Below are 15,886 nucleotides of genomic sequence, written 5' to 3' on the forward strand. Positions count from 1 at the left end.
TTGTCGGTCATTAGCGATCAGCATACCATACAGGCATATCATGGCTATGCGCAGCGAGACAGTCATTCATTATTAGTCTTGGGGTGTGTGCTTGGTTTGTCCTTCGTCGGGCTTCAAGGTCAAACGCGCAAAGCCAGGTGAAACTCTGAGCTGTACCTCGATTAGTAGAGCTTTCGCTCTGTTCGGCGGTCTTTCGACCCTCGGCCGGCCATGCAAACCGGATTTGCAAGATTTTGCGCTCCGAATGGCAGCACCAAGCCCGTCTGCTCCGGCAACATCTTCAACTTCTGCTTGCGCCCCCGTCAACACCCATCTTTCAGCGCAGTTGTGTTTCCTTCTTGTTCTGGTCCTTTGTCTGCAAGCGCTGTTTTTCTCAATATGTACCCCAACCAACTCGCCCAGCAACACACCTTGCTCAAGTTCGTTCGCAGTGCTTTAAATTCCTTCGATGGGCGTTCACCCCAAGTAGTTACCGATTTGGTGATTTCTGTTCTTGGAATGCATCGCTGCCATGTGTTTACTGGTCCTTTTTTGTTGCTTAGAAAAGTGCCTTAATTTCGTGTCTATTAGTTTCGGGCATTGAGCTGCCTTGTGTTTTTAGCGAATTTTTGTCACCTATTGAGCCGAACGTGATGTAAAAGTTTGCCTAGTCCCAACGTACTTCTCTTTGTGTGAAACGCCACAACTGCAGTGTTTTTTTTTTCCCCTTCGTTTATATGTCGTTTCCTCTTTCTGTTTGAAAAACAGCAGTTGTTTTGCTAGCGATTCCTGACGCACTCTCTCGTATTACGAATTTCATCTCTTGTTTTTGGTACTGGCTCTTTGATGCATGGTCGGGATCCCTAGTCCGGGAGGTCGTTGGCAGGTGGACGAAAATATTCCAGAATCCGTCACTATGACGTTTCTTTTCGTTTCGCGCCTCGCGTCCATCTTCCTTTCTCAGTCTACCGCCGACAAGAGCTGGATATACTGGTACATTTGTTGCGAAACCGATGCGGACTTTCGATTCATTCTCACCGACTCGGACAAGCACCCGAATACACCTTGGTACAAAACAACTTACCGCCAGATGCCACCTATTCTCGAACTTTGAGCAGGAGCTAAAGGCTCAAGGCTTGACAGAGGTGCTTGTCCTCTTGTTAACTAACCTAGCCTTGAACTGGGCTCACAGACTTGAAGTACAGTGCACTAGAAAAGACTGCAGCGTGCTGCAGGGACTAGCACTGAAGTACTTGACCCTGCCATTGGCAACGTTTTCAGATCGTAGTGGCGGCGCTGGAATCGCCCACTATTGAATGCGTTTATATGCCATGCCAAGCTCTCATACGCAAACAGATTTAGCACAGGCTTGCGCACGGAAAGGTGGAAGCCCCCTTTGCTATCCAGGTGACATGAACAGGCGCTACATGCTTGAGCTAGGTATGCAAAGATGGCGCATGATCGTTTCTCAGTGAATAACTCATATATTCACATACACAATAGGCAGGAACATACCGACTGTTGCGTCGGTCAGAAAAAATCGAAAAAAAAAATCTTTCGGCTTCACCGCCCTCTTCCTCAGGCTCAAATTTGGCACAGAGGTAACATTTGACGGTCAGTTTTGATTTATATTATGTTTAGGTAGAGCACTTTGCCAGACTTAGTCAAAATTAATCGTAAGTCTCCATAGCCTGCGGCGACGGCGGACCAAAACAGCAAGTTTACACAACGATGATGCCGGTAACGCCATCACGATCCTTCTGAAGTCATGAGCACTCTTCCGTATATGAGAAACGGATGGGAGAAACGCAAGGTGAAGGAAGTGGGGCACTCACGGGCAAGCAGTGCTTGCTGAGCCCAATTTGTATACAGTACTCGATTAAGGACTTTCAAACCAACCGCGCAGTAGCTTTCTCTCGTTGCTCTGTAACGGCAGGGCGCTCATTCCTTCGATGGGCACAGATGGCGCCACCGGTACCACTGCTGTGAAAGCGTATTGTTTTTGTCCATCGTCATTGGAGACGATGGAGATTTTCGATTAATCCTGACCAAATCAGGCAAGTACCCCACCCAAACGTAATACAAAACTAAATTGAACGCCATATGCCACCTTTGTGCGAAATTTGTGCGCAACAGTGGGTAGTTGCTATTATGGACTATTTAACTCCAAGAATTTTTTGAGGAGTTGGTGCACTGCTTTTCTGCAGGAGTACAGAATGCGAGCGATAAACGTTGCACTTCATCTTACGGCGATACACATGCTATTGATTGTAAAAAATTTTATTTGCCGGAAAGAGCTTGGTAAGAGGTCGCGTACCCATACGCGTCGCTCAAAATCAAAACTAGCGCGTAAACGCAGCGTCACCTTTCGAATGTATTTGATAACCTGGGAAAAAAAAAATGCGAAAATGCAACAAAAACATTTGTAGTGTTAGGATACTTGATTTGACTAAAAAATGTTTTGCTATACAAAAAAGCACTTTAATTAAATTGTTATTTTTTGCACACAGTTACGTTATTGCTATGCATCTCAGTAGTGCTCAGTGCCTCCAGTGTACTGAATTTGTTATTTTTTTTTAATAGAAAGTGCCACTTGTTGTGTAGGAGAACTAACTCAAGCTCAATCACCTGAGATAATTTTTGAAATTTGTTTACAGCTCGTCAACTTTAGGCTCAAAAACGAAACTGAAAACCAATGCTGGAAACACTGCTGAAAACATGTTATATCAAGAGAAATAACAAAAACTAACTTTAGAAGTGCAGTTATGTGTGCTGACACCTAGCGACATTTGGAAACCCCACACAAGTTGTAGGACTTTTTTTTTGAACACAAAAGGTTTAAGCAAATATTATTGAACAAATAAAACTAGAAATCTTGATTTGAAATAAGTATGAGATTACACTGTGTTAATAAATAACTTGCTTCTTTTTTTGGTATAAACATGGCGCCGCTCAACAAAGAGGCTTCAAAGTATTTAACTTCCATCTGTCGTGGTTGATGTCTAGGTGATCGACAGTCTTGTTTTATTCTGGTTTTATTTTTATTTTTACTTTTATCAAGCGCCGGTTGAGCGAGTGGACATGTGCGAGGTAAAACGAGTCCGGGGCGAATGATTGTTGGGACTTTCGCCTATATTTTAGGAACCGTAGGTACTACCGCCTGGAGGTCGCCTTGGCCGCTTGCTCGCCGCTTCTCCAGGTGCCACGTGTGCTGCAAACTCGCTCCCAACTGGGGTTCAAAGAAAGTTCGTCAGAGGAGTTTAATCGCTGCTCAGAAGATGGCCACGCCGGAGGTTTGTCAGGTCCTGGAACCTCTCAGAAATGCCGTCAAGGAGCAGGTAACCGCGTCTCTTTTACAGCAGGTCGAATAATTTGTGATCTTTCGTTGTATTGGTGAACTGACAGAAAGAATTGTCCGTTGTTTCTCTTTCTTTCCATTCATCGCAGGGCGACTTGGTCCGGAAGCTCAAAGAAAGCGGAGCGCCGGAGCTGGACGTCAAGAAAGCAGTTAACGAATTAAAGGCTCGAAAAAAGGTCCTGGAGGACAAGGTACGGCGGCTTGTCGTTTTCTTTCTCCTTTCATCTTCATACTCATGCTGTTATTTTGAACGTTGAGTGAACGGCGTGCTTGCAGCGTACTGGTGTAACCATATTGTGCGTTTGACAGCTGCTGCTTGACACAATTTCATCATCCTGTCCCGAAACCGCCACTGTTTGTTCTGTATCGCGGGACGCTCGAAATATTTGCCGCAGGCAGTTAACTGGTAGCATGCAGACTACTCGGAGGCGTTGTTTCTCAAGTTGAGTGATTTCGGGCAACTTCCGTACACTTCCGTCAGGCCGGACACGGTACGTTTTATGGAAACGCCATGGTGGCGGTGGCGTCTGTGGTTACGCGAATGGGAAAGTGCTCGCAAAGAGGTGAGCACACTTGTATAGAGCAGAATGGCATTCTTACGGGCTGTTTGGTGTGATTCCACTTGTGGGGCCCGGCTTGAACATCGTGCTTGAATAAGGTCACCTAGACTGGCGTCAACGGGAACACGGAAATTAGTTATAAACAAAAGGCTGAGGCTGTGTCTCATCTCAATTGCAAAGGTGCTACCGGAACAGCGACTGAGTGTGTTTCCATTTGTGGGGTTCAGCTTGAACATTGTTCGTGCTTGAACATGTTCAGGCTGGCCCACAGAAATGAAATCACACTAGATTGTTTTTAGTTCTAGTTTTGTTTTTCAGACTTGTTTTGTTGTCTTTCAGTGTTTCTTTAGCACTTTTTCGATTTAGATGTGGCATAGCCTTCAGTTTTTTTTTGTTTATCACTGGTTTTCGTACGTGTTCCTGGTGATGCCATTCTAGGTGACCTTATTCACACTTTGTCTCTGTTGCTTTCCTGTTAGTCATTTGCATAACCCTCTATCTCCCCTCCCTCTTACTTTTGCCCGCTATGTATATATTCCTATACATTCCACTCCGTTTTGCATTTGTTCATTAAACTTGTAAGTCAGCAGTGTGATCTGTGCGTCTTCCTAAGTCTCAGTGTTCAGGCTGCCCCCACAAATAATATTGTATAGAGCTCTCTAGCGGTGTGCTGTGGAGGAAAAAAAGCGACATTTTAAAGCAGGTCCTTAATTTCCCAGATAATACTTGCGCTTGCACGCAGCCGGATAGACGTACAAACTGTTTAGGCACAGTCAGCTTGCCCCTAGCAAAGCAGCTCCATTAAGATATTGCTTCATTTGCTCCCCGGCACAGCACTTGAGCACTCTAGCCAAGCGTGCTCACCTCTGTACATGATACCTTGGGATGTGAAGTAGTTATTTGTTCATGCAGGAACTCCAACTTGCCCCTCCAGAGGTTGGCTTTGACAGGATACGGATGGAGGACCTATTGAAGAGGCGTTTCTTTTATGACCAGTCCTTTTCTATCTATGGAGGTATGGCAGCAGTAATGTTTCCCAGTTTAGAAGCTTGTGCAATGCATGTGCTTCACAAACAACACTTGGGCTGAAAAGAAATTTATGTGGTGTTTGCTCAAGCTCAGTTTAATTTATTATGCACTATTGCAATAAAAAAATTACAAGACTTGAGTGTGCAGAAGACTTCGTGTACTCATGTATGCGAAGCTTGAAATAAACTAATCTTGTCACCGTACCCGTCATAGTGAAAAGTGGAATGTGCCCACACCACGAGCAAACTACTGCAAAGAATCTTTGTCATAAACGCTCCCCCTCTTTGTTAAATCGTTTGGAGCAAGAGTCGTTCGATCTTTTTTCTAACCCGAATTCTAACATTAAGTTATTTCTATTGTCTTTACCTATATGACGTGTGTAGCATGTTTTTAGCCTTTCCTAATTAATGTTTTTTAATGACTACTGTTTGTCTATCCGCGTTCATTTCCGAAACTTGCTTTGTGTTGAATGACTGCTCAAGGGTTGCTAATATTTGTGTGTTCCTTTATTTATTTTTTTTTCTCTTGACCTGTCAAACACTTCTGCCACAAAAGTATCTGTATGTCTGCCAATTTGTAAGGGGGCAGGACCTGCGTCAAGCCGTTGTCACGGCTTTTTGTCCTGTCTCCTCCTTTGAAAAAGGAAATAAAAGGAATTCAATTGAATTGAAATTGAATCCAGTCGCTTGAAATGTTGTGTGAGGGGACATGCATGTTCTATCCGCTGGCAGCAACACCGCGTGACTGGGTAGCGTGGTAGATCTCCATTAAAATTTTTTCCGAGAACATGCGTCCCATATTATTTTGATCGCGATAGTACCTAAAGAATATAAATTGTGGTTCAGGTTTTAGCATGACATAAAGTTTTGTGGAGAAGGTTGTGTGTTCACTACCACTCTGGATCAAAAGCTTATCAGCTTTTTTACTCTGTAATGTACAAGTGCACTATATATCTGCTGTAATTAATCGCCTTGAGGCGTAACTGCTGTTAGAAAGGACAGTGCATCAGTATTGATGTACGTGCATGAGTGGTATGCGTAAATAAATACATTACAGAGTGAAAAAATTTGTCCCCAATTTGTGCTTTATCAGCATAATACTGTATTTACTCGCATAACAAACGCACTCTCATGAATGCACCCCCCCCCCCCCCCCCCTACGCACACACACTTTGGCTCTCAAAAAGTGCAATTCTTTTTTTCTCCTCACATAATAGATGCACATAATTCTTTTCAAACGCAGTGCACCGCCTATGGTAGTTAATGTTAGCAGGAGCCCTTTTGTGACTTCTGGAACAACTATGCTGTACTAAAAGTACCATTTGTTAAATGTCAAGACTGCGATATTTCACCTTACTGAATGAACGGCCAATAAAATGTTGCATGAAGAGCCAGTAGAAACAACGGCAGGTCACAAAAGGTTTCTCTTCTCTGTTCGATCTACCACAACAAGGATGTAGGACTGGATATTCTGGTGAATGGGGCCTTTAATGCTGTCGCGTTAAAAGGCGCGAAACTATACCCCGTAGTGTTGATGAGCGGGGTTGTGCTGCTCTTAAGACAGTGTAGCCAAAAGAAAGACGGGAGAGGAAAAACGGAACAGATGCACGAAATTAATGGAGTTGAGAGAAAAGAAACCAAAAGAGGAAAGAAACACAGGACAGCAGCAGGGTGCACCCTACGCGTGCCGACAAAGGCGAAGTGCCCCCACATCTGGAGAAATCGGGACCAGGTGTTGCATCACCGCATGTCCTCTAGGAGGTGTGATGTGCACAGTCGCCCTCACTCAGAGACGGATTCTATTGCTGTTATGAATACCGCAGAACACCTAGGAGACCGCTCTGATGCTTAATTCATGGCCAGGTGTTAATTTGAAACATGGAACTTAATGTGCTTAAAGTATTACAGTCAGTGTTTCACCAGCATGAACATGATGACTTATGTAAGTGCCCTTTGTGGTAGTGGGGCCCTAAACTAGATGTTGCAACCAACTCATTAGAAATTTCAGCAGCATTACCCATTGGCTTGATGGTCTTATTATTATTGATTCATGGCACCTTTTTGTGCTGCACGTGTTCAACGCGGCCATACTTGTTGAGAAATGTTTGTGCATGCAGGTGTGGCCGGACAGTTTGACTTTGGGCCCATGGGCTGTGCCATGAAGACCCAGCTGCTCAACCTGTGGAGGAGTCACTTCATTCTAGAGGAACAGATGCTTGAAGTGGACTGCACCATTCTGACACCCGAGCCTGTGCTCAAGTAGGCACTGCTCTTCTGCTGCTTTGAAACTGACTGCAAAGGTGTTATGCTTTTTGTCTAGTGGGATTTGGCTGCCATAGACAGCGAGCCCTGATGTTGTGTGTATTTATATGTTCCATTTGTATTTGTACACTCTATTTCATACGTAGCAGTCAACAGTGCAGAGGCAGATGTAGCACGCCCACAAAACCATATTACTCCACCACGTAGAGAGGGCTTTCGAAGAGATGTCAACGCTTCTAATCTATTTCCTTAGGCATCATAGCTGCTCTCTCAACCCTTGTGCTGCTACTGTTGTTGATCGTGCCGATTTTATACTCTGTAAGCTGTTTTTTTTTTGTGTGACTCAGATGATGTACTCATTTGTGTACTTGTTTTTGCCATAGTGTTCTTTAAAGTTGCTAGTGAAGCCAGATTTCTGATACGTGAGGACTATAGTTGGATACAACTCAAGAACACAATGGCAAATGCTCCTCAAAGGAGACCTTTTAGCCTCATGACATCGTAGGTAATCCCTTTCCGCCTGCCATCCCCCTGGTATGTCCCACTAGCTGATGCAAGGGGATTAACTGTGACATCATGACAACTGGTCATCCCCACTGGTCAGAGGGCCTCCTTTGAGGGGCATTTGCCACTGTTTCCTTGAGTTGTATCTGACAATAATTTTGCAAATTCCTAACATCGGATTGCTCATGATACAGAGCCTGTAATGGGGATTGTTGGTTTTTGTCATTCAATGAGCTTTTCCAGGATAGATCATGACATTTATTTCACGGTTGGTGGAACATTTTTGTTTTGTATTTGTGACAGTGTGCGATTTTATAAGGAGTAGTCTGACTGTTAGAGATGAAATCACATAGCTGATAGCATCAGTTACAAAAAAAAAAAAAACTCAATTTAGCTTGTAACCTGATTGCATTGCATGTAATCGAGTTGTGCAGCATTTGTATACAAAACTGTTGGCTGTTCTCAGTTTCATTCTGCATGATTAGATTGTAATTACCTTGTCACGTGAGCATCTCAAAAGCCATTGAAAATCTGTTCTTTTTTTTTTTTTGAACTTGCCGGCTATGCAGCTGTATGGTGCAAGTGATGTGCCTTTTTTGAAAAGGGCCTTTGAGGCTAAAGACCTTTGAAGCCCAAGAGAGCAGGCTTTGGAGAACTGTGATTACAGCACCATTCAGCATAGAAAAACTAAAGCCCCAGCGAGAAAATTTAAGCAGCTGATAATGTTTACTAAGGTTATATAAGTGTAAGGAAGGCTTTCTCACTTTCATCTCAAGACTAAAAATGTAGCAACAGCAGTGAGTGCTTATGGTGTCCAAGAGGATAAAAAAAATCTGCGACTGCTTACAGAGAATAGTTAGTTCTCTTGTTAAACAGAAAGCAGAAATAAGTAAATTTGCAAGCTCTATGAACAATTAAAAAAAAACATGCTTCAATTTTGAAACTCTCTTCCAACCCTGGTGCACAGCGATTGGTGTTGAAAATTCAACTGTTCCATTTTTTAGCCGTGCTATGTAGCTCTGCCACTCCTCCTTTTAGGTTTTGGGCCTTTGGGGAAATGAGATGTCTTTGCTGTCAAAGCCTCTGAAGAGTGCCATATGACGTGGGTATAAAATTCTCTCAGCCTATGAATATTGGTCTTTCAGATCGTATGCTTTCAAGGAGTCCGAAACCAGGTTCCTGATCTTGTATGCTGAGAGTAAACGTGCTTTAATGTGACTCTGTACTTGCGATGCAGGGCATCGGGACATGTTGAGCGCTTTGCTGACCTGATGGTGAAGGATCTCAAGAATGGCGAGTGCTTCAGGCTGGACCATTTGATCAAAGGTAAGCTCCAGCATTCCTGCGCAACATCCTACCGCTATACTTGATGCTGCGGCCGACATAACCACGTAGACTCCCAGTTATATGGCCTTTCCATGGTTTCCAAAATGGTGTGGGGTTGTGAACTTTGAGCACCTCAAGACATACTTACTTGCTTATCTTGCAGACTGAAATAACCGTGTGGACATCGAGTTATGTAATTCGTGAAGCTACGTGTGCAACATTGCATTTCAAACAGCCTTTCGCTTATTACTAATTAATCTCATTTCCTTCTTATCCTTGCCTTTGAAGGTCTTGCACAGATTTTTACACTTGTGGTATTCGGGTTGCCAAGCACCTTTTAAGCTGCTGCACTTACAAATGCACACATACTGTTTGTTAGTTTTTTTTTTTTTTTCACATATGGCTAAGCTCACATATTGTAATAATCCAGATGGTCACATGGATTGTGTTCATGTTATCCAAAGTTTGTTGTAAGTGTACCTGCTGTATCACGGGCAAAGGTACAAAGTCAGACAGACACAGCAATTGTTTCTTGCAAAATTTGTTATGCACATCCACTTCTTTATCGTGGCTCTTTCCGAGCTCACCTTCGAGGTCACGAGGTCACACTGAGACCCTTGCTGCCAACAAGCTGCTTTAGGGGCACTATTACTAGTACAGTTGAATCCCGCCACAACGAAATCGGCGGGGCGTACGAAAAATTTCGCTGTCGCGGAATTTCGTTGTCGAGAAATTACAGACGAGTCGGCTGATCCCGGGCTGGCGTTGCATATGTCTCCTCGCCCAACGCCGCCTCTCCTCCTCCTCTTCCCTTCTCGCCCAACGCCGTCTCTCCTCCTCCTCTTCCCTTCTCGCCCAACGCCGCCTCTCCTCCTCCTCTTCTCTTCTCGCCCAACGCCGCCTCTCCTCCTCCTCTTCTCCGTTCCTTCTTTCACCACCTCCTCTACTTGCCTCCTCCCCCACATCGTTTCGAGAGCCGTCGGGCCTCATCGCATCTGCACCGCTGCGTGCTACCACGGCGCTCTCGCGGGCTTGCTGCCGCCGGCCTGGCGTTGCATAAGTCAATGCTCACGCGCGCTCCAACGAAACGTCTTGATACTGCTACTCGGGGTTCGACAGACCCCTGCGATGACAAAACGCCGGCTGTAAGCCGCCCTAGGCTAATATCGCAGTTGGCTGCGTCACTTCTTGTGTTGAGCTGAAGTGCCCGACGCAAGTGCCTTGCCGATGTTTTCTTTGCTCTTCGGTATCGTTGATAACGGACTCGGCGCGATGCCAAAATCTGCGGCAATAATCGACTTCTTCTTCCCGCTTTCTGCTTCGGCGATAATACGCGCTTTTTCTTCTGTCGCTGGCGGCGACATCCTAGGAATTCAGCAGAGCAGAGACGCGACGAGACCACGCTAAACGGTGCACACACAAAGGAAGAAATGGTGAAGCGGAGTGGGCTTCTTCCTGCACTCTCGCGTTTTCCTTTTTTTTTTCTCCGACAGGACACGAAGCTCCGCCCACCGATGGCTCCGCCCACCGGTCCACACAGACTGCCTGAAACGCGCTCGGTGTCTAGCGGACGACGCGGCCACGGAGGACGCGGCCGAAGACGCTAGCAGATGGCGTGCGCTGGCGCATTTTACACGCGCTTTCGAGGAGCCCCTCTTCGCTTGGAGGCCGCGAACGCTTACCAGCCAACACCGCTAGCAAGTGATCATGACGCGCTTTCGTGCTTGACAGGAAACCGCGAGCACCATGACAGCGAGCTACATCAATCGAAGCCCAGCAAAGAGCCAATGAGCGGGGCGTGACGTCACTTCAAAAATCACGTGGGCATCTGGAGAAAAAAAAAAAGCACACGAGGGTGTGCGCGAGGAGAATGTGCGATTGAGTGCGCGTACCCCCCCAACAGTCTGCGATGCAAAAAAAATTAACGGCGGGAACGGGAAAGTCGCTCTTCAGCACTGAACTTCTGAAGAAAGACAAGACGGAGGGGCCACTCACCCGCGAAAATTCGCAAAAAAAATTCGTAGAAGCGAACACGTGCTCGCAAAGTACTTCGTTTTTGACGAAATTTTAATACATTAAGTCCTATGGGGGTTTCACGGGGAATGCAAATTACTTCGTTGTGGCGAAAATTTCGTTGAAGCGGCGTTCGTTGTACCGGGATTCAACTGTACTTGCGATTGCAGTTTTCATGGCAACTGGTGGTTGGCTTGTTTCGTCGTCTCTGTTCCTTGACGGAGTTAGCTCAACACACATGCACACAGAGCTTACTGTCTGTGCTCTGCCTGCATGCAGCAGCAGCAGAAAAGATGGAGAGCTGAATAGGGAGGTGAGGCACGCCACATGACTGGCTAGGCCAGCAAGGCATACCGTGTGACTAGTATTCAAAAACAAATCGCTGCCATTGGTTGTTTACTGACTGTATGCAGTAGTCTCGCTTTTGACACTTCCTCTGTCCCGCGGCCACCATTCAGTTTCCGCTTCCACTTCAGACGCTTTAAGCAGCCTGGCACATGCGCGTGCAGCGAGTGACTTTGTAGCCTGCCTCGGTGTGATTTGGCCAACGGTTTAGGCAGCTTCAGTGCCACCTTTTTGTCGCCTTTTTGGGTTCGCCGAGTTGTTTTAGCGAGAGAAGTGGGGTTGGGGGTACAAGGGAGCTGGGGGATGCTCCTCAGTCTTCACACCTTGCAGGAAGCACATGTTCTGAGGCACAGTGCCATTGCCTAGTGCATATTTTGACAGTGGCACCACCCTCATTTGTAACAAACTGCCATTTATTGTAACTGTGGTCACTATAAATTGGCTTCACTGTTTTTGATAGTGGCAGTAACCTAGGTAAGCCATTTCAGCCACTTATTACGCGGTAAATTTGTTTTATCTGTTCACAAATGCTTTATGTTCCACTTTGACACTAGCTAGCCAAGTGAGTAGGAGCCACGAATTTTCAAGCAAAAGAGTTTGTCTTAAGTGCAGTGTTTTTGTAGTGAAATTTATTAACCTTGCACTCATGGATACCCTTGTCCTGGAAACTTGAAACTGTACTTAACGCAGCCCACCTGGAGAAGTTGTGTGCTGACAGGAAGACAACAACGGAGCAGAAGTCAGAGTATGAGGACATTGTGGTCAAGGTGTGTTGCATTCTCTCATTGCTCTCTCCCCCCATTGATTGCATTGTGAAAGAGGCAGCCGTTTGTCAGTGGCGACCAGTGGTGCAAAGCATGCATTTTAAAAATTATACCTGTGTTATACCTTCTAATGTGGCATCACTTCTGGCTGAAATGCGTTGTCTCAGCAAATGTTTCTGCAGGTGCTTGGTGTCAAAGCAAAAGAAATGCAAAGCAAGTGATCACTGAAATTGACAGTGATGACGTTTTGTGAAATGTGCTGGCAATGAATTTTTCTTAAAGGTGCACTGAAGAGGAATCTGAACTTGTCTTTTTGCCGCGGGCACTCGACCTACACGTTCCGAGCTTTCTTAGAAACCTTGGTTTATTGCCCTGTGTGGCCGATTTCCCTAATTAAATCCAATTAACGTCCGACTCCCGCCTTTTTTTTTTAAATTCTCCCCCGTACGATGGGCGGAGTCGACCAACGCGTGGAGTGCCTTTCACCCAGTCCCGTGGCGGCTTGCCGCTCTGCCATCGGCCGAGTAATACGTAGTAGTCCGTAGTAGCAAATAGTTTGCGCGTATTTTTATTTCTGCGGGCTTATTTTGCGGCTATATTATCTGCGAATGAAACTATTTATTCATGGAAACCTAAAAAAGAAAGTAAAGCGAAAGCAAAGCCTCCACGGAGCTGGCTGAAAGGCACTTCACGTGTTGGTCGACTCCGCCCACCGTACGGGGAGAATTAAATAAATAAAGGCGGGAGCCGGACGTTAATTCGATTTAATTAGAGAAATCGGCCACACATGGCAATAAGTCGCAGTTTCTAAGAATGCTAGGAACGTGCAGATCGAGTTCCCGCTGCAAAAAGACAAGTTCAGAATCCTATTTAGTGCACCTTTAGCAACTCTTTAACTCTTTAACAGTGTTATACAGCTCTGGTAGTTAGCTAAGAACATTATTGCTTTTTAATATAAGGATGTTTTAGAAGGTCTTCTTCAACAGGTAATGGATGGACACTGAGGACAAATTGAAGTTGGCCTGCATCTGTAGATTACTTACTTCTCACTGAAAACAGAGGTGTTATAAGGCAAAAATATGAAATACAGGTGTTGCCGTCATCAGCCGGTTTCACAAGTAAACTGTAGAGCATTGTCACAGTTATTTGGACTCGTATCCGAGAGGCTAGGTTACATCGCCATTCATTTCAAATGGTGAGTACGCAGTCATTTTCGGTGCAGATGTCATGAGTTTTAATTGAGTGGTGAGGTGGGAAAATTTTTAAATGCAGCTTTCTCAGCAGTATGTTTGTTGGGCAAACATCAGCTTATGCACAAAGGTCCATGGAACTGATTTTTTTTTTAGGACAAAAATTGGATGGAGTAGTCCTTGGTGTCCACTGATACGCAGCATTATTTATGAGCGGAAGTGTTATACAAATCAATGAAAGCAAGAAACCGATCCTGTGCGCAGGTGGTGTAGACACAGTTTCCTAGTCATGAACATATTATATGTGTACTTTTTTTTCACTACTGGCGTTCTTGAGCTTGATTATATTCACTTGTTGATACACAGTTAATGATTCATATAGCACGTAAATTTTGTTCTGTCGCCGTCAGGTGTATCAGAAAGGTTCTCACCACTTTGAACTCTTGCAAGTTCAAACTGTCAAGAATCACTTTGTATAACTCAGTATTACCCTCAGTTTTATAACATTATTGCAGAAGTAAGATTCTCTTTGTTAGCGTTTTTGTGTTGCTTGAAGTTATTAAAAGTCAGAATGAAATTAAGTTGCATAAAGTCCTTGTTTTGACACCAGCAGAGTAAGTGAAAATCGGTGCTAAGTACAATTCTCTTTGTTCACTGCAAAAGTTTGGGAATTTCACTTGTCTTTATCTTTGGCATAACCCCCTCCATCTTTTTATTGTTTAAGGGGCTTGCTCTGACATGGTTACTTCAAAAATGGCAAACCATCGAGAACACTCGGTGGTTAGACAACTATTTAGGAACTTGGACTTGATGTGAATTACCTCTTTTTATCTTTGAACTTGGATTCTAAGTGACCAGTCGTAGAAAATTCTGATCCCTGCACCCCTTTTCATTTCTCTTGTAGCTCTGCCAATCAGGTAAGTAAGAAAGAACTAGCCCATTCTGTCCTCCTCACCCAAATGCTAGCAGTGTAGGTTGCAGAGCCTAATCATTCCGCCGCCGTGGTGGCCCAGTGGTTATGGTGCTCGGCTGCTGACCCGAAAGACGCGGGTTCGATCCCGGCCGCGGCGGCTGGAATTTCTTTGGAGGAGAAATTCTAGAGGCCCGTGTGCTGTGCGATGTCAGTGCACGTTAAAGAACCCCAGGTGGTCGAAATTTCCGGAGCCCTTCACTACGGCGTCCCTCATAGCCTTAGTCGCTTTGGGACGTTAAACCCCATAAACCAACCAACCAACCTAATCATTCCACAGTGTTGAAGCAGGCAGTCATATATATAGTTACTGATCCGAGGCAGGTGTGCAAGATCGCGATCACAGTTTTCAGTGCTGTGAATTTGCATGTAGAAAACTGAGGTATTCTTTGGCTTGGTAACCTGGCAGCATGCTGTTTTTGATGCAGCTGGATGGCATGACCAAGGATGAAATGAATGGCATTCTGCGGCGCTTCGCCATCAAGTCACCCATAACCGGAAACGAACTAAGTGATGCCATCGAGTTCAATCTCATGTTCTCCACGCACATTGGCCCATCGGGGCTTGTGAAAGGGTGGGTGGTGTCTTGTTTGCTGACCGTTTGGCTCTGGGGTAACTTTGCATGTGAGAAGCTTGTCTGAAGGTACTGCAATGGATTTATTTTGTTTACGAAGTCACATTCCTGTTCATGCCTAAAGGAGCACTCCTCCTTTCTTTGTTGTGTGTACCGTAGCTTAAAATGGGTTAGAAATGCCTAGCCTGAAAAGGAGCCCTCTGTTTTGCTTGGACATTTGCAGTAGCCCTTTCTGGTGTGTAATCTGCATGTCACTTGATGGCTGAGGGCATGAATTTTTTGTTGATTCAAGAGAGTGTTGAGAACACCTAAGAGTTATCACCTTGTGGTCCTGTATAGTCGTGCCCCATAAACATGACACCTGTTAATATGGACAACTTGATTTTTCTTGGGTTATAACTTTTTCAGCACGTATTTTCATCTCTTTATTATGGAAACTCACTGTTTCAGACAGTGGACTGGTTGAAAATACACAGAGCCCGTTGGGGCCCGTGTATTCTTGTTGCGTTAATTTGGACACTGGTTAGAGCAAAAGCTTGACTATCCTAATGAGATGGTTATTTTCCTGTCTTTTTAAGTGCATTTACGGGACTCTGAAAGGGGCGCTGGATGAAGTTGCAGTATGCCTGGGGTGTTAAAGGGTGCCGCCTCACGAATATCTTCAAATATCCTCAAGCAGGAATTATTTTAATGCGTTTGTTACAAGTTCAGCTACCTGTAGTCAAAATTTGAACTTTAGCGTCTTCGTGCATTTCCCTGTTGTAAATTTTTAGCACGCTTAAAGGTCGGTGCTACTATGCCGGCCACACCCACTCAGCTCCACTGTTGGCTGTTGCTGCGTGCCCTGAGGTGGGTGAACGTTCCTGACCCCCAGAGCAATGCAGCTGACTGGCCGTGGCCATGGTAGCTGCGTGAAACCTGAAAGAATCTAACCAATAGCCACTTTTTGACACAGAGGAGAGCGAAAGCTTCAAAAGGCCGCCGGAAAAGGCTAGCGCACAATTGTACAAGTG

General features: G+C 45.1%; 1 protein-coding gene across 1 annotated transcript in view; it reads left to right on the plus strand.

The window, feature by feature from the left end:
- The first annotated feature begins 2,976 nt into the window (after positions 1-2,976).
- GlyRS (glycine--tRNA ligase) overlaps positions 2,977-15,886 on the plus strand; it is a 30,887-nt gene continuing 17,977 nt past the window's right edge. Inside the window, exons 1-7 of the mRNA XM_089543348.1 lie at positions 2,977-3,317; positions 3,427-3,528; positions 4,810-4,912; positions 7,043-7,184; positions 8,929-9,017; positions 12,066-12,142; positions 14,728-14,873. Coding sequence (XP_089399474.1) covers positions 3,090-3,317; positions 3,427-3,528; positions 4,810-4,912; positions 7,043-7,184; positions 8,929-9,017; positions 12,066-12,142; positions 14,728-14,873 — 887 coding nt within the window. The 5' untranslated portion in view covers positions 2,977-3,089. The remainder of the gene's footprint in view (positions 3,318-3,426; positions 3,529-4,809; positions 4,913-7,042; positions 7,185-8,928; positions 9,018-12,065; positions 12,143-14,727; positions 14,874-15,886) is intronic.

The sequence above is a fragment of the Amblyomma mixtum genome, chromosome 5, assembly GCF_055824585.1.
Source record: "Amblyomma mixtum isolate Tamu chromosome 5, ASM5582458v1, whole genome shotgun sequence".
Taxonomy (NCBI): domain Eukaryota; kingdom Metazoa; phylum Arthropoda; class Arachnida; order Ixodida; family Ixodidae; genus Amblyomma; species Amblyomma mixtum.